At 39.5% G+C, this 18,259-nt stretch overlaps 1 protein-coding gene across 1 annotated transcript in view; it reads left to right on the plus strand.

The window, feature by feature from the left end:
- The window catches only part of EFCAB6 (EF-hand calcium binding domain 6), a 135,408-nt gene that overhangs the window by 61,126 nt on the left and 56,023 nt on the right, over positions 1-18,259 (plus strand). The window contains exons 11-16 of the mRNA XM_078851486.1: positions 2,659-2,829; positions 5,023-5,094; positions 5,242-5,402; positions 8,872-9,039; positions 11,482-11,653; positions 16,582-16,696. Of these exons, the coding sequence (XP_078707612.1) occupies positions 2,659-2,829; positions 5,023-5,094; positions 5,242-5,402; positions 8,872-9,039; positions 11,482-11,653; positions 16,582-16,696 (859 nt within the window). The remainder of the gene's footprint in view (positions 1-2,658; positions 2,830-5,022; positions 5,095-5,241; positions 5,403-8,871; positions 9,040-11,481; positions 11,654-16,581; positions 16,697-18,259) is intronic.

The following is an 18,259-nucleotide window of genomic DNA, read 5'->3' on the forward strand; positions in this document are numbered from 1 at the left end:
TTTCATCTACTGTGTATATATATTTGCCTACTGTATTTTCCACTCCATGCATCTGATGAAGTGGGTTTTAGCCCACAAAAGCTTATGCCCAAATAAATTTGTTAGTCTCTAAGGTGCCACAAGTACTCCTCGTTGTTTTTACATATATGTTTGTGTGCGTATATATTCGTTTGTGTGTGTATATATTGCTAGGCGAATTCTTTCTTTTGTAGTGATTTTGTATATATACACACACAATCACTACAAAAGAAAGAATTCACCTAGCAATTTACAAAGAAGAGAGTTTAGTTTCCTCCATTGCAGTAGATAATAATAACACATACTAGCATTGGGCCCTGATTCAGCAAAGCACTTAACCATGAACTGAAGCACATGCTTATGCACTTTGTTGTACTGGTCATCAATGAATGAAATTATTTACACAGATACCGATGGTTGAGAAAACAGAAAGAGAACTCTGGTTGCAGGAGGAACAGCTTAATCCCTAACATCCAAAACTGTTACACATATAGAGATACATACAGATTTTCAGCTGCTATAAATCAGTGCAGCCCCAGTGAGGTCAGTGGAGCTATGCTAATTTACACCAGCTGACAATCTAGCTCATAAATGAAAACATTTTAGAGATTGTTTATTTGACACCTAAAATCAAAAAGTTCACTGATTGAAGGCTAATATAATTTATATTATTTTTTCAATATTATCAAAGTAATGACTAAAAAACAAGATATCTTTAACCACAGTATGTGTTTAAGCTTTGTGGAGAAAATGCTTCCACTGATATGGTACATATTTTTATGTAAAGTAGAACTAATTTTTGTAGCTCCTGTACCAAATTTCTTAACTCATTCACTAAGGGAGATATATTATCAAGTTTCTTTTCCATATGATTTAATGCACTGACAACAGTCTCTAAAGAAAATTCAGATGGCAGAAAAGCAGTTTCACAAGACCATTATCTTTTGATTACAAAACTTCAAAGTGTTTCCCAAACCAACTGATAAAGTAAATAATTGCTCATCCTGTATATTACTACTGCCAACCTGGATCTCTATAGGGGACTAAAGGGAAACAGAATTTTTCTTGGTGTGAGGTTTATGAGCAGCAAAATATTTGTCTTGTGCTTAGGCAGGAATGAATCACTGGAGAAACTGTTTACCATTAATTTTTTTTTATTGTTCCCAGGCATTTATTCCTTACATTTCTTCTTTTTTCCACCAGTTTTTTTTAAGGGAAGCAAAGTATAAAAATAAAATAAAAGTCCAAGCAAAAATATAAAATTCTAAGATCTAACAGACTGTGATAAAAACAGACTAACCTCTATTTAAAACTCTCCCTCAAACCTTATGGATATGTCATGGGGACTGAAACAAAAATCGTGCCTTAAATGTAACAACACAAATATAATAGTACTGTTGTATAAACCTATTCCATTGTTTATTGCATAAGATGCTTTAAAAAGTGCACATTTGTATGATAGTATGAAGAGTGCCACATGCTGGGACTCTGTATAGAAATGCGGAATTATTTCTACTAAGTCACTCTCACTGTCAGACCCAATGGTTCCTATTAGCTCCAACCCAGGAATATAAAAGACTTAGCATTACTCTCAGGCATGTGAGAGGCCTAGCACTCAGGCAAGGCAGAGAGACCTAGGTGCAAAGACAGAGAGATCAAGGAGGAAAAAACCCTAGGAAAAGATAAGCTCAAGAAAAAAGCTTAGGTTGGAGTTTGTATTTTATTGTTCTGATATTAAGAATAAAAGAAATCCCCTGATAGGGGGTGAATTTGGGACACTAACCCAGGGTGTGTGTATATGTATGTTCTGTGCTGAGAGCAGTGTGGGAATTCATTCCAGTCACAAATAGCCTTTAAAGGACTCCCCTTCTTCACCAAGGCAATGGATGGGGCCAGTGGTAGCATCAAGTCACTGTAGGATAACAGAGCTGGTGGGAAGTAACAAAAACATCCTTTTTATTTAAAAAAAGTCTCCGTGTGTGTGTGTTTATGTTTATATATGCTTACATAACATAAATCATCAATTTAATTTTTGCAGAAAGGTGCTGAATTAACAATCTTGGAGACCAAAGACTTTTGTCTGTTTCTCCACAGAACAGGTCCCAGACAGGCAGCTATAGCGTAAGCTTCCTAATACTGCTCCACCAACATACTACAAACCTGAACTTAGGGTACGACTTTTAGTGTAAGAGGATCGTTCAATTTCTATAACCTTAGTCCCTCTGCTGTGACTGCCAACAAGGGCTCATTTGTGGTGTATCCTCTTGTCCACTGGGAACTGGACTGAGACCACCAGATTCACATTATGTAAACTGGGGGTTCTCAACCCATAGGCTGCGGGATGCTGGCAGCCCAATCAGCACACAGCTGTGGCCCATGTGACATCTTCAAGACCATACAGGTAGTATACATATTGTGTGGATGCAGCCCACATAACACACAGAGAGCTGCATATGCGGCCCACAGTAGTAAATAGGTTGAGAACCACTGATTAGACTATCAAAAAGCTAACCAATAGTAAAAGCTTTCAGTCACTATGGGTTGTGTGACCTAGAGGTTCAGAACAGTGGTTTAAAATAGACATTGTCTTTTAGTAAATTTGTTCACTCTGTTTTACACATACATGAACATTTGTTTTAGAAACAAGATGGAAAGATCACAAGAAATGAGCTTCGTCGCATTTTGGACTGCATCCTATTTCGAATAAGTGACAAGGACTTCCAAGACCTAATCAAGATAATTGATCCAGAACACACTGGGTACCTCAGCTACCATAAATTTTTAGACTTGTTTGAAGAAAAGGAATCTCTAGTAAGTGTTTATCAATACTTTTCTAAGGATTTTCTTTTTTGTAATGTCTATAGCAAGGTGTCAGGACAATTCTTAATAAAACCCTAAGCTCTGAACAATCTTCATCTAAGTTAGTGAATGCATATGCTTTTCAGCAGTGTAAAACTCTTACATAATTCACACTCTTGGATTCTTTTGCCTCTGAAGCAGGGGTTGAGAACAAATTTCACAGTTACCTCATGTTTCTGGAAACTCCCTCTGGAATGTAATCGCAAGTTCATGTACATGTGTGTAGCAGGTGTGGGATGGAAGTATCTCTTTCCAGCTTTCAATCATCAAAACTGTTTTGCAGATATTTTGCAGAAGAGCTCTATCTATTTATACTAGATAATAAAACATAGGTTCTGAGACTTACAATACCCATTGATTGTGTGTTTTTATAAATATGACTTAGAAATTTTTGGAGTTTTGTAGTCATCTTTTAATATCTTCCTTTAGAACCACTACCATACATATAGTGAGGTTATATCCTGTATCTTCTGACCGGAATATCTAGTCAGTATGTCAGTTTCTTTTTTTGCTTACTGAATTATACTCAGAACTAGTCTAATCTATAGTTTTCATAACTGCTTTATTATATTGGAGCTGTTCATAATATTTTTATTAGATCACTTTTAGGTTCACATTAGTGTGTCATCTGAATAAATCTTTATTTAGTTTTTGTCTTTAGCTGGTGTAGTTAGTGTAGTTGGAAAGAATCAAAGGACCCGGCAGTGTCAAGAGATGCACTAGATGCACAAAAAGAGATTCCTACTGAATACTCTTGAATGGTGTGTATTGCTTTGAGAAAAGCTTTGATGTAGAACTGAAATAGGCTGCATCCTGTTCTGATGGCTCCAACAATAGTTACATTTGATTCATCAGTTCATGTCCCTTCTACCTATTCTTGAATTGAATAATGGTCACGCTGAGAGTCTGGGACACATTTTGATAATTATAAAACTGACATGTCAGAGGGGAAAAGTGCAAATACTAATGCGTTATGCAAATGAATTTGGATGCTCAAGTTAACTTATTTGGGTTCATTTTAGAGTTGATATTCTACTGCCTACTTAATGTTCTAAATAAAATAAATTTTAGCACAAAGAAGGGCAGGCTAGAGAAACACAGAGCAACAGGGATCATGGCCACCCTGGGATAAGATACCAGCTGATAACCAGAGATAATCATGCTAGCTAGGATTTCACACTTGAAGTGTGATTCTGCTCGGAAGAGTGGGCCAGATTCTGGCCTCTGTTGGGCCAATCTGTTGGTGCAAAGCAGCTGCAAAGCCAGCCTTGCCAAATACAAAGGCTCCACCCACACATTCCCTTGGTGGTGTAAAGCTGGCATAGCCGGCTCTGTAACACTCTCTCCTGCCCACTCTGTGGCATAGGGGAATTCTTTGGGGCACGCCCAGAGGAAGGGGAGGTTTTCTAGAATGCTGGGGTGCTCTATCATTCTCTGACTGAAGGAATGGCCCCATGGCAACTCTTGCAGCCAGATGAAAGTCAAAGCAGCTCTGAGGCAGATGCTAGTAGTGCTGGGAACCAAGCTGGGCCCCAACAAGCAAACCAGCTCCTCGCTGCCCCCAGGACTGGGGCATCTGAAAATGGCATAAAGGCACCTTTGTCTCCCCTTGGATTTTGCACTGAACAGAGCTCAGCTGGATCTGAGTATTGACCCCAATTACTCTGGAAAAATAAGATTCTGTGTGTCTGTTGCAACTCAGTAGTTCTCGCATTGAATGAACTCAGCTTATAAGAAAAAAGATGCTTTTATTCTAACTGCCAGTGCCACAAACTGAACCTGATCTACGTTCTGTGAACCAGATTTTGCACTCACATTCACCTGTGCCATCCTATTGTCTTCAAATTATCCCCTCAGAGACAGCTACCCAACTTACAGCTCATCTGTCAGTCTTAGTGACTTTTACTTTGGAGGGTAACCAGCAGTACTAGGTTGTTTTGTTATCAAAGTCAGTAGCTGTGACTTTTAATTCACAAAAGGAGCAGATGAGTGTAGTAAAGTGCCATTTTTGCATAGTCACTTTTCAGATTAGAGCCACACTTTCAAACAGACCCTTGAGAATATATGCATTGGCTGACATTGTACACTATTTAGGAAACAGTGTGCTAAAAAGTTTTAATACAAATAACATTTTTTTTAAATTAGATGGGTCATAAATGGCTTAATGGAACAAAGGAAATTAAGAAGTCACCTTCTCTTGTTCTAGCTTGGGATACTGTAAGTAATAATGAGGTTTATCTTCAGTAAGTGTTGATTTTCTGTAATTAAGGGATTTATTTAATTTTTACTATCTGATTACTGACATATGGCAATGTAACCTCACGGACACTTTTTATTTCAATGATTGATATATTTGCATTTTAGGTGGAAGACATTCTTTCGGATAAAATCATGGAAAATTGGAAAGACTTCCACAGGGCTTTGCAGACCTGTGATCCTAAATGTACAGGCATTATTAGCAGAAATCAGCTAAGAAAAATTGTACAGATATATTGTCCCTCTTTGTCCGATGAACAATTTACAAAGTAAGCTGCTGGCATCTGACTATTAATTTACGTAACTTTATTAACTTTCTCTCCATATTTTTCTAAAAAAGTAGTGTTTTGAATCCCGGGATACTTCAATTTGCCTTAAGCTTTAGAGAAAATAAAATGCCACCAGGCCAGTCAGTGACCCCTATTCTGCAAGTGATCAACTTGCAGATCTCCTCTTTATTTCTGTGGAAGTTCCATTAATGAAACACTGGCAAGATTGGGGTCGTATGGTTCAAAGGATAATTTAAAAAGGTAAAACAAGCCCATTCTTCAAAGTGAAAATTGGGTGTGATGGAAAATTTATCTTTAAAAAAAGTATTCACTGTTTCCAAATGGAAATGATTATAACCGCCCATATTATCTTGTTGTAACCTTCTACAGTAGTATCTTGTTGTAATGAACGAGTGCCTTGATTTTAGGAGAACCCTTGTAAACTGGGACCTGACATAGTCAACTCTCATTTTGATCATTGGCCAATTGCTAACTACATCTCAATCTAAAAAACAATGAACATCCCAAATCACATATGTGTATGGAATCAAAATCTATATCTTGTAAAAGAGGAGAGGATTGTATTAGGCATTTTATTGCCATGGCATGTCAGTCAGGCTCTAATTGGCTCTAATTTGCTCTCCTACAAGCTGTAACATTCTTTATCTGCAGCCCTGTGATTCTCCAAAAGATGTGGGATTCTTTCCTACCTTTCAAAACATCATAGGAAAATCAAAGAAATCCATGCCAGCCTGAACCTTGTCACCCAGTGTCCTGATGATCTGTATAAGTGAGGAGCAAACACAACAGCATCAATAGGAAATGGCTTTTAGAAAATAATTTTGATCTTGAAATATGAACGAGTACAAGTGTGATCACTGAGATAAAATTCCACTGTATCCGTTTTCCTTTTTGTGAATGTTGTAGAGAAAACTGGGTGCCATGCATGGGGTTAATAGGAGTTGGGCACCTAATTCCCTGCACACTGTATTAAAAATATCTTTTTTGTCATCAGTCAGTTTTATGCCTCAGTGTTGTATAATATATACACATTGATCACTGATCATGAGCAATTAATTATCCTTTGAGTATTGGATAACTGGTTCTTATCATTCACACACTTCTCTAGATAATGTTTTTACCATTATTTTCAACCATTATTTGTGACAATGAGAGAGCTGTGCTTAGGGTGGAGTCCAGAATTACAACCAATTTAAATTCTAAAATGATTTCTACTTGAAGTTTCAATATCTTGTGTGAGAAAAAGATGTTGGGGAGGGAAAGCTCAGAAAAGAAAACCAGAAAAAACATGATCATTAGGATCTAATCCACCACCATTTCAGTCAAGGGATATTTTGCCATTGTCTTCAGTGGATACAGGACTAAGCCCTGAATGATTCATCCTGAAAGGTGCTGAGCACTATGACTGTGATCCAACAATGAACATAAAAAGTGTTTTAGTATGGTACCAGTCCCATTCAAGGGGACTACTTACATGCTTAGAGGATGGGGCTGCTAACAGGGCCTAAATTGAGCACATGCTTATGTGCTTGTTGGATTGGGGCTAGAAAGCTCAGAGCTTTGCAAGATCAGACTTTTTAGAAGTATTAGATGGGATGATTTTGCAATGACCTGATAGGACCTGACACAACACGACGCAATGTATACCTGACAACAGTGTTTGACTTCCATTGTGGAGGGTATTCATGAGGCCTTTGTACAAGCTGCATAAATTCCACTTTCTAAGGATATCCAGTTTTGCTAGCTATGGATAGTTTAAATATATTTGTGCAGCAAACACAGGCATGGAGTATGAACTCTCACTCAGCCCACACTTTGTTCCTGGTTCTGGAAAGCATCTCTTTTCAGGACAGCACTTAAGCACGTGCTTGAGGGCTATCCTGAATCCGGGCCTTTGCTAAGATATATATATATCCAGGAGCATCTCATCACTCCAAAGATGAAATTCAATTCTGAGGTTAAAATGAATGCAGGTTTTATATTCAACAAGGTATTATTGCTATTGAAGCCTTATTTGATTGGTTTTATTTGTTTTGTTTTAAGGGCTAAATAAGAAATGGGGATTGATTAAATTTGAAATCCATGGATAAAAACTTGCTTTGCAAATGATTTGCTGTTCACCTTATATTCTACCAGACTTGGGCCTTATTCTTTTAAAAAAGATGCTTTTACTCACATCAGGCCACCAATACACTCATTTTTCAAATGGAGATTTATATGTTATATGTTATTTAAGACCATCCTGGGAAAATATTGTGGGAAAAGATTACGCAGAGAAACAGTGGATGGCACTGTTCATTCACAGCTCTAAAGTGGTTAGGGATGCAGTATTTTAAAATAATAAGTAAAATATAATTGACTCCTTTAAACATGCACAAATTGGACATATGACTGTCAAATCTGTGTCGAAGTTGTCATAACCAGGCTGGGGATTTAACTCAGATGCTTTGGGGATGTTGCATTACACTAGGTTTTTGAGCAAGGGTGATGAAGAGAATAAATTACATTCTGAATTCCAGTGTTTCGTCCACATCAGTCTTATTGATTTTAAATGATACTCCTGCTGTTGGGGGCTTCAGTTATAATTGGGCTTTTGGCACTGATGTGACTCATCCTGAGGCACTTGAGGACAATGCTGCTTTTATTGAGGCAGAATGGTTGGCATGCCTGTCCCAGATGGCTTCCTGGGAGATGACATTCAGACTGAGGAAGAGAAGGGACAATTTTAAAGGACATTTGGAAGCCTTTTTTAGATTACATTTCCAAGGCAGATGTTGTTCCTTAGTGTTTGTGTCTGAGTTTCATTTTCTATGTGCAGGATAAACTTCTTTGAATGGAGCTGGTTGGATGGTGTTACAACATGGTGACTCCCTTTTCTCTCCACAATCCTCTCCCACTGCCCCCTCCCCTCCACTCCTGTTATTGATTTAGGGTAGCAGATTAGATTTATTAAAATAAAAGAAAGTTTTGATGTGGATTTATCACAAGGAGGGTGCTTGCTTGAGGGGGTGTTATATCTTAAGTTACAAGTCATTTTGTATCACATGTTTGTTTGTTTTTGTTTTTAAATAAAAGTCTAAATGGGGAAAAATAATGATTTTGTAGACTAAACAGAGTGCTGCAGATTCACAGTATAATGCACTTCCATTCCCTTCCATTCTTTCATCTAAGAATCCCCAAAAGCTTTACAGACATGAGTTGTCTCATAAAGCTAAACTGAGCTCTATGAGCTGGGTCTTAGTTTCCCTATTTCACAGATGAGTAAAACAGAGAGATCACCCCGTGAGTCAATGGTAGAGTGACCCCAGTCTCCTTCTCTAACGACTGGACACACACTGTCTCGCTCTGGGAAGGAAGTTCATTATTTTGGTAATCTTTGCCTTAAAATATGCATATTGTGCCTTATTCCCATCTGTGCACATTAATTTCAGTTCTTTATTTTATCTAGGCTATGCCATAAATTTCAGGATATTTCTTCTGATGGGATCCTTTACAGAATGCTTTTGGAGAGCTTAGGAGTTGCTGTTTTACCTGGTGACTTAACTGGTATTAGCACACAGATCTCAAAGGGAAGTCAACAGAGAGAAGAAAAAAGACAAACAGAACTTTCAGAAAGGTACTGAGCAATGCTTTATTAATACGGATGATTCTCTATTAAATTTTAAAAATATTGATACCATTATAAAGGAAATTTCCAAAAAGACTGAACATTTGCTCTATATGTGAAATGCTAAGTGTTATCTTATGCAGAGCTCGGGATCTATGCATAATTCCTAAGTAATCTGACCTCCAAAGTATTGTATCAGAAGAGCAAATGTATGGTTTATTTATCAAAATCTTTTGGACTCAAGTAAGAACTGCTGAGCTAACTTCACATGTTACAAAAGGGGTACATCCCACCAAGTCATCAGTGACTTTGCTGATATGCAAGGCTCTCGGGGTTTGTTTGTTTTTTCTACACAGCATCTAAAGTATAGACTATGAATCTCCAGGGAATCGTTGAGACTTCATCTTTTGGGGTTGGGCATTCTCAGAGCTCCACAAATCAAGACTGATTTGATTCTGATGGTTGTAGCTTCTGTGTGCAAGGCTTCTCAGTCTATAGCATTAGTGCATGCCTTTTTGCACTCAAGCTATGAGGATATTTGAATCATCGATTCAACTTCTCTTCAGTTACTTGAAGCTTTGGTCTATGTGGAAATACCTGTACAAGAGCCAGTAAAATCTTCCATAATGGGGTGGGGTATATTTCTCCACAAAAAATGTGGGTTCAGCCTAAAAACTATGAATCTTCTGAGATCTTGGATGGATCTCCAGGATCCTTGGTTTCCACACTGGCTCTGAGCCTTCAGTGGCTCTGCAGCTGCTCACTTACAGCACAACTCCAATGGGCTCCCTAAATGTTGCTAATCCCTGGGCTACATCCCTTAAAGGGGGTTCACCAGTAAGGAAGGACTATGGGAAAGTTAATTCAGATTGTGGCTATTCAACTGTGTGTTAGTGGGGACAATACTTGCTTCTCTCCAGCCCTGTCTGCTAAGTACAGTGAGCCATTCCTAGGGTTTGGGGATAACAAGACATGCTTGAAGCAGCGTGGCTCTGTGGAAAAGGCACACACCTGGAATTTAGGAGAGCTGGATTCTAGTCCTGGTGGTAGATGAAAAGCAAAGATTATAGAAAGAAAAGGAGGACTTGTGGCACCTTAGAGACTAACGAATTTATTTGAGCATAAGCTTTCGTGAGCTACAGCTCACTTTATCGGATGCATTGCTCAAATAAATTGGTTAGTCTCTAAGGTGCCACAAGTCCTCCTTTTCTTTTTGCGAATACAGACTAACACGGCTGCTACTCTGAAACCTGTCAAAGATTATAGAGTACATCATCAGAGAGCCTTGCTTATCAGCAAAGTCACTCATCTTTACTTTCACCATTATGCATTTCAGAATTTCAGACATGTTAGAGTTAATTTTCTATGTGAACTACTAGTGATACTTTATTTAAAAGCAGTTAATGAAAGTGTTTCATTAAAATATTTTAGTGCTAGAAGTTAAAATTTTAAGGTTATTATCAAGTTAAGGGAGTACTATAAAATATACTTAATAAATCTGTAAAAAATTAGACTGCTGAATATTCTGCATTTTGCTCATACAGAAATATATGCTTTCAGACTTAACAAAAATAATTGTGTTAACTTACTTTTTCATGGACAATAGTAAATCCATAACAAATGCGAAATGGATGCAACCGGGACATATTACACACACTTTTATTGTACATCTTCTCTATGTTCAAAAGTTATTGCATATTTAATCACAAGTTATTTTAATAGTTTGCTGATGAAGATTGTAGTATTTCAAAGGGAGGGTTATATAGTCTATGTCTGGGGATTTTTCTTTTATGGATTGAGAAAGGATATGCTAATCCACTCTTTGCATGTAAAGGAAAAATAGTGGAGGTGGCTTATTTGGGTTACTAGGAGTGGGAAGCTGTGAATCATGATGTTATATGACCACATCCTATGGGCAGATATACAGAATATCGCTGATGCCATTTCCAAGGGCCGCCAATTGTTACACCTTTCCAGCAGCTGGTAAGACAACATTAGCCTGATTCATCTCTCTTTAAAGTCAATCAGAAAGACTCCCATTGACTTTTTGGGGGATTGGATTGGGTCCCATGATGGTGGTTAAAAATGTTAATGGGTAAAAGTGGCTCCCCAGAGGCTGGGAAATCTGAAGATCCAAAATGAACTGGTAATCAGCTCCCATATTTGGATGTGAATGGTCTCCACTTCAAAAATAAATAGCCTGTGGCAATATCATGCAATCAGTTTTTACAAACATCAGGTTTCTACTTAACACCCGATTGCACAGTATGGCCCTTGGAATCTGCATGGGCCTTAATTTGTGCTAAATATAACTTTGTGTAGGCACAAAAAGAATATTTCTGGTGTTATTGTCCTGTTTATTGTTAAAATAATCCAGTTAATTATTGAATCAAAAGTTTTAAAGTAGAAAACACAAATGACTTGTTTTCATGCGCAGTCTTTCAATTTTAGAATGAAACAGATTGAAGATCAGGCCAATAAGCATACCAAGAATAGAACTGTTGATGAAGTAATTGAAAGGCTCCAGGACAGTGTGATACAACAGGAAGCAACTATTAAAGACAGCTTTCTTGCCTACAACAAGCAACCAAATGGAAAAATTAGTAAAGATGATTTCCGGAAGGTAGGAGAAATGCTTGGTGTTTTTATTTATCTTTTTGTTTTTCCTGGAAGGTGATTTATCGTTTTATAGTGGTGCCTATTCACACACCTACAGCCAAGTCTCCAGGGCTGTTTCAGTTATGAATGAGCTGGAGCATGCTCACATGAGCTGCTTGTTAATAGCATAAGGAAGAATCAGCTTTCATTTCTGTCAAGGTTCCTCCCCCACTCTGAACTCTAGGGTACAGATGTGGGGACCTGCATGAAAAACCTCCTAAGCTTATCTTTACCAGCTTAGGTCAAAACTTCCCCAAGGTACAAAATATTCCACCCTTTGTCCTTGGATTGGCTGCTACCACCCCCAAACTAATACTGGTTACTGGGGAAGAGCTGTTTGGACATGTCTTTCCCCCCAAAATACTTCCCAAAACTTTGCACCCCACTTCCTGGACAAGGTTTGGTAAAAAGCCTCACCAATTTGCCTAGGTGACTACAGACCCAGACCCTTGGATCTTAAGAACAATGAACAATCCTCCCAACACTTGCACCCCCCCTTTCCTGGGAAATGTTGGATAAAAAGCCTCACCAATTTGCATAGGTGACCACAGACCCAAACCCTTGGATCTGAGAACAATGAAAAAGCATTCAGTTTTCTTACAAGAAGACTTTTAATAAAAATAGAAGTAAATAGAAATAAAGAAATCCCCTCTGTAAAATCAGGATGGTAGATACCTTACAGGGTAATTAGATTCAAAACATAGAGAACCCCTCTAGGCAAAACCTTAAGTTACAAAAAAGATACACAGACAGAAATAGTTATTCTATTCAGCACAGTTCTTTTCTCAGCCATTTAAAGAAATCATAATCTAACATGTACCTAGCTAGATTACTTACTAAAAGTTCTAAGACTCCATTCCTGGTCTATCCCTGGCAAAGACAGAATATAGACAGACACACAGACCCTTTGTTTCTCTCCCTCCTCCCAGCTTTTGAAAGTATCTTGTCTCCTCATTGGTCATTTTGGTCAGGTGCCAGCGAGGTTACCTTAGCTTCTTAACCCTTTACAGGTGAGAGGAGCTTTCCCCTGGCCAGGAGGGATTTCAAAGGGGTTTACCCTTCCCTTTATATTTATGACAATTTCAAAAGAAAAAAAAAGTCAATTTCTAGTCTCTTTTCTTGCAGAAGGAGTACTTGTGGCACCTTAGAGACTAACCAATTTATTTGAGCATAAGCTTTCATGAGCTACAGCTCACTTTATCGGATGCATACTGTGGATCCGATGAAGTGAGCTGTAGCTCATGAAAGCTTATGCTCAGATAAATTGGTTAGTCTCTAAGGTGCCACAAGTACTCCTTTTCTTTTTGCGAATACAGACTAACGCGGCTGTTACTCTGAAACTTTTCTTGCAGAGATTGCCTGGAAAACCCAAACTGATTTCTAATGTCAAAAAGAACATGCTGCTAGACTCCATCTCTGCAGCAGGTGGCTGGGGAATTTATAGAACCAGACTCCAACCTACCACACACCTTCTCTGTAAAATGAGTTAGTTGCATCTGAGGTGCTTCCCAAAAATTTTTTTTAGTTAGCCGTCTCCAAAATCCTTATGCCCCATGCATTATGGTGTGATCACATCATAGTTGAGAGAAACTGAGTACCTTTGGGTGGAGAAAGGCAGCAAAACATTGTAGGCAAACCAAAAATTCCAGTGCTGGTCCTGCTTGTTAAAATTTTAACCCTCTCTGAAGTGAAGACCAAGCTGGCTGCTGGTCATTCAGGCCACTGCTATGTGTCATTGTATAAGTACATTAAGCACATAAAAACAATTTTATGGTTATAGAAGCTGAAGTCCCTTCTCATCTTCAGGTCAGATTTGAAGTACATTGATGAAGTGATCCAGGGAATCTTGCACTGTTGCTTCCCATGCTATTCCATTCCAGATCATAATACTCCAAGTATTAGTGCTGTGTATGCAGATTCTAAAATACTGTGCTGCAATGAGGCTTAATGGATAAACACCATACACATACAATAATGTACTGATTATTAATGTGAATAAAAATGTAGGGTGAAATTTTGTGCTGTACCACTGAGAAGCCTTAGGGAGGGCGGACCAAGATGGCTTTATGCCACCTTTGAACTCTTCACGTGCAGGGCTGGCTTGGGAGACAAAACAGCTGCCAGCACAACAGCCAGCCAGTGGGTTGCTCTAACAGCCTGTCCTGAACTGCCCCTTGTCAGGAATTGGCGGCTGTGATTGCAGAGCCATTGGCCATTATCTTTGAAAACTCGTGGCGAACCGGGGAAGTCCCGGATGACTGGAAAAAGGCTAATGTAGTGCCAATCTTTAAAAAAGGGAAGAAGGAGGATCCTGGGAACTACAGGCCAGTCAGCCTCACCTCAGTCCCTGGAAAAATCATGGAGCAGGTCCTCAAAGAATCAATCCTGAAGCACTTACATGAGAGGAAAGTGATCAGGAACAGTCAGCATGGATTCACCAAGGGAAGGTCATGCCTGACTAATCTAATCGCTTTTTATGATGAGATTACTGGTTCTGTGGATGAAGGGAAAGCAGTGGATGTGTTGTTTCTTGACTTTAGCAAAGCTTTTGACACAGTCTCCCACAGTATTCTTGTCAGCAAGTTAAGGAAGTATGGGCTGGATGAATGCACTATAAGGTGGGTAGAAAGCTGGCTAGATTGTCGGGCTCAACGGGTAGTGATCAATGGCTCCATGTGTAGTTGGCAGCCGGTATCAAGTGGAGTGCCCCAAGGGTCGGTCCTGGGGCCAGTTTTGTTCAATATCTTCATAAATGATCTGGAGGATGGTGTGGTTTGCACTCTCAGCAAATTTGCGGATGATACTAAACTGGGAGGAGTGGTAGATACGCTGGAGGGGAGGGATAGGATACAGAAGGACCTAGACAAATTGGAGGATTGGGCCAAAAGAAATCTGATGAGGTTCAATAAGGATAAGTGCAGGGTCCTGCACTTAGGACGGAAGAACCCAATGCACAGCTACAGACTAGGGACCGAATGGCTAGGCAGCAGTTCTGCGGAAAAGGACCTAGGGGTGACAGTGGACAAGAAGCTGGATATGAGTCAGCAGTGTGCCCTTGTTGCTAAGAAGGCCAATGGCATTTTGAGATGTATAAGTAGGGGCATAGCGAGCAGATTGAGGGACGTGATCGTTCCCCTCTATTCGACATTGGTGAGGCCTCATCTGGAGTACTGTGTCCAGTTTTGGGCCCCACACTACAAGAAGGATGTGGATAAATTGGAGAGGGTCCAGCGAAGGGCAACAAAAATGATTAGGGGTCTAGAACACATGACTTATGAGGAGAGGCTGAGGGAGCTGGGATTGTTTAGCCTGCAGAAGAGAAGAATGAGGGGGGATTTGATAGCTGCTTTCAACTACCTGAAAGGGGGTTCCAAAGAGGATGGCTCTAGACTGTTCTCAATGATAGCAGATGACAGAACGAGGAGTAATGGTCTCAAGTTGCAGTGGGGGAGGTTTAGATTGGATATTAGGAAAAACTTTTTCACTAAGAGGGTGGTGAAACACTGGAATGCGTTACCTAGGGAGGTGGTAGAATCTCCTTCCTTAGAGGTTTTTAAGGTCAGGCTTGACAAAGCCCTGGCTGGGATGATTTAACTGGGAATTGGTCCTGCTTCGAGCAGGGGGTTGGACTAGATGACCTTCAGGGGTCCCTTCCAACCCTGATATTCTATGATTCTATGATTCTATGCTGCCTGGAACCCTCATAGCTCTGTGGCCCTACTCCCTCCTGCTCCTGACTTTGCCCTAGCATGTCCCTGCTCTGAGACATGCACATGCAGTGCCTGTGTTGGGGGAATTTCCTTGGGCCTCCTACAATTAGAAGAGGAGGTGCTTCCGACTGCTAGTGTGGGCAGAGTCTGCACATTGTCTTTATCCAGATGCTGATTCGGAAGAGCAGGGGGAGACAGCTGTGGTGAAAACAGGATTTACCATGGCAATGAGACCTTTAAAAAATGGCAGTACAGCTCCCTTAGGACTTCTTATAAGACTAGGTTTTCCTTGGTTTGCCAGTAAAAATTTCATCTCTCATCAGTGTGCAGAATGCTGTGCACTTCTTCATCGGGCTGCTCTCCTCTTCTGAGAGGTGGATTCTGTGTGTGCATTGCAGAAGTGCTCTGAAATGAGAGGTGCTAAGTAATTGTAAAATGTTATTTTTTGTCTTATTGTTAATAATAATAATTAATAATTAATACATGAATTAAGAATAAAATTGAAGCCTTACCTCCCACATGCTGATCTGTGCAACATACCTTTGGGACATTGGCTTTGGATTACTGCAATGTGTTTTGTTTTGTTGCCTGCAGCTAATGCAACAGCATGATTAACATTAGTGGTAGGCAGAGGGAACTCCACCTACCTGCTGCTTTTTTCTTTGCATTAGCTGTCTGTGTGAAAGTTGGATTTAAGGTTTTGGTATAATACTGAAAGCCCTTAATTGACTGTTTTACTAACCTCACTGTTCTTCTGACACCCTACAGACTATGGATGGCTCTTTTAAGGGTTGCTAGTACACAAAGAATAAAGAACAAAAATAATCATATAACTGCAGCCATTTGTGCTACTATCAGATCTCATAAGCTAGGCAGGTTCAGGCTTCATGAGTACTTGGATGGTATATGGTCTGGGAACTCTCACTTGCTGAAGAATGTGGTTCCTCTTATTAAATTTATATCTAATCACTATAATTTCAATTCTATATAAGCCATGGTTACCATACATATGAAGAGAATAGGTAAATTTTCAGACCTATCGAGGTTTAGCTATATAATCAAAACCCCATACAGTCCTTTGAAAATGTACACCTAGGAGCCCAGACATTTTATTTGAAAGGATGGCATGTAAGGAACAAACATTTTCTTATTTCCCTTTTGTTTTGTTTTTTCACTTTGACAGGTGTTGGAAGATCTTGGGATGCCAATGGATGATAGCCAGTTTAATTTACTGACTGAGAAATTAGCATTCCCAAATGGAGGGCTGAGTTATCTTGATTTTGTAGCAGTATTTGAAGGTAGATGAACATTAATGACAATCTTACATAAAACAAACCTTTCATTGACTTTTCTCTCTCAATGTTGTATAGGGTCATTAGGAGGGTAATTGAGAAGATATAGGCTGTGTTGTTGTCAGGATGCTACATATCCCTGTCACTCCTGATCCAGCCAAGCTGTTGATCATCTAACCCAGTATGTGAGTGAGACTGGAACATGAATGAGGGTGAGCTGGTTAAAGTTCAGTACAGATAGGACTGAGATGATAATTGTCGGGTGTGGACAGCAACCCCAGATAAGGCTGATCTCTCCCCCTTTGATTGAGGGTGGGTCCCAGTATCCATTAGTTGAGCTCTGAATCCTAAGAGCTGTAGTATTGGCAACCCAGTTGCTGCTGGATGATTTTACAGAAGCATGGTCCAAGAAGTCTTTTTTACCACTTGAGCCTGGCCAAAAGATTGCAACCAATTCTTTCAGATATGGAATTTTGTACCATGATCCATTCCTTTGTCACTTCAAGACTGGATTACTGCAATCTGCTCTACGTGGAGGTACACTTCAGGTCAACCTGAAAACGTAAACTGGTGCAAAATATAGTGGCTTGCATATTAAGTGGTGCTTCTCAGTGACAGCACATATCCCTGGTGCTCCATGATCTTGCACTGCTATCTTTTGGTTTGTGGATTGAATTGAAGGTATTGCTTTTAATTTATAAAGACATAAATGGCTTGGGACTTTGCTACTTGAGAGACTTCCTCTCCTCTCCTGCCATAGTGCCACTGTTGTGATCAGCAGAGGTGCTTCAGCTGGATCCCCCTTCATTTAAACGAAAGGAGATTGGAAGTAGAGGGTGCTCCATGAAAAACACTCCACTCTTGAACAGGCTTCCCCCTGATCTGTGATAGCCGAAATCTGTTCACCTTCAGTGCATGCTGCAAGGCACATGTATACGCAGAAGCTGCTGCAGAAGTGGACTGTTGAGGGAAATCAGAATTGTAGTAGGAAGCAGAATGCGGAGTCTGCAGGAGTTTAATTTCATTTGTTTTATTGTAGGGGTGCCCTGAACCTTGGAGAGGCAACTCTTCTTATTTTTCATGCGCATCTCAATAAATCAGTAAAGTGTAGGCGAGGATTATATCAGTCATTGGTTTCAGTATTACCTGTTGGGGGTTATAATGTACCTCACCTATAATAAATGTTCTCAGCTCAGGAACAAACTTTAACAAACTTTCATCTAAATTGACACAGGCAGTGGAGCTGGGTGATGCTATATTTGGACTGGTTTTGTATAGTTTTTGTTCTGTCCAAATTTAAAGTTTATTATTTAATGTAAAAAGTGTGTTTATCAGTAATATTATTAATAATCATTCATTATTAGGGCCCTACCAAATTAACAGTCCATTTTGGTCAATTTCACAGTCAGAGGATTTTAAAAATCTTAAATTTTATGATTTCAGCTGTCTAAATCTGAAATTTCACTCTTGTAACTCTAAGGGTCCTGACTTAAAAGGGGGTTGGGGGAGTTGCAGGGTTATTGTAGGGGGGTCTCACTATTGCCACCCTTCTGCGCTGCTGCCTTCAGA

The sequence above is a fragment of the Lepidochelys kempii genome, chromosome 1 (genome assembly GCF_965140285.1).
Source record: "Lepidochelys kempii isolate rLepKem1 chromosome 1, rLepKem1.hap1, whole genome shotgun sequence".
In the NCBI taxonomy this organism is placed as follows: domain Eukaryota; kingdom Metazoa; phylum Chordata; order Testudines; family Cheloniidae; genus Lepidochelys; species Lepidochelys kempii.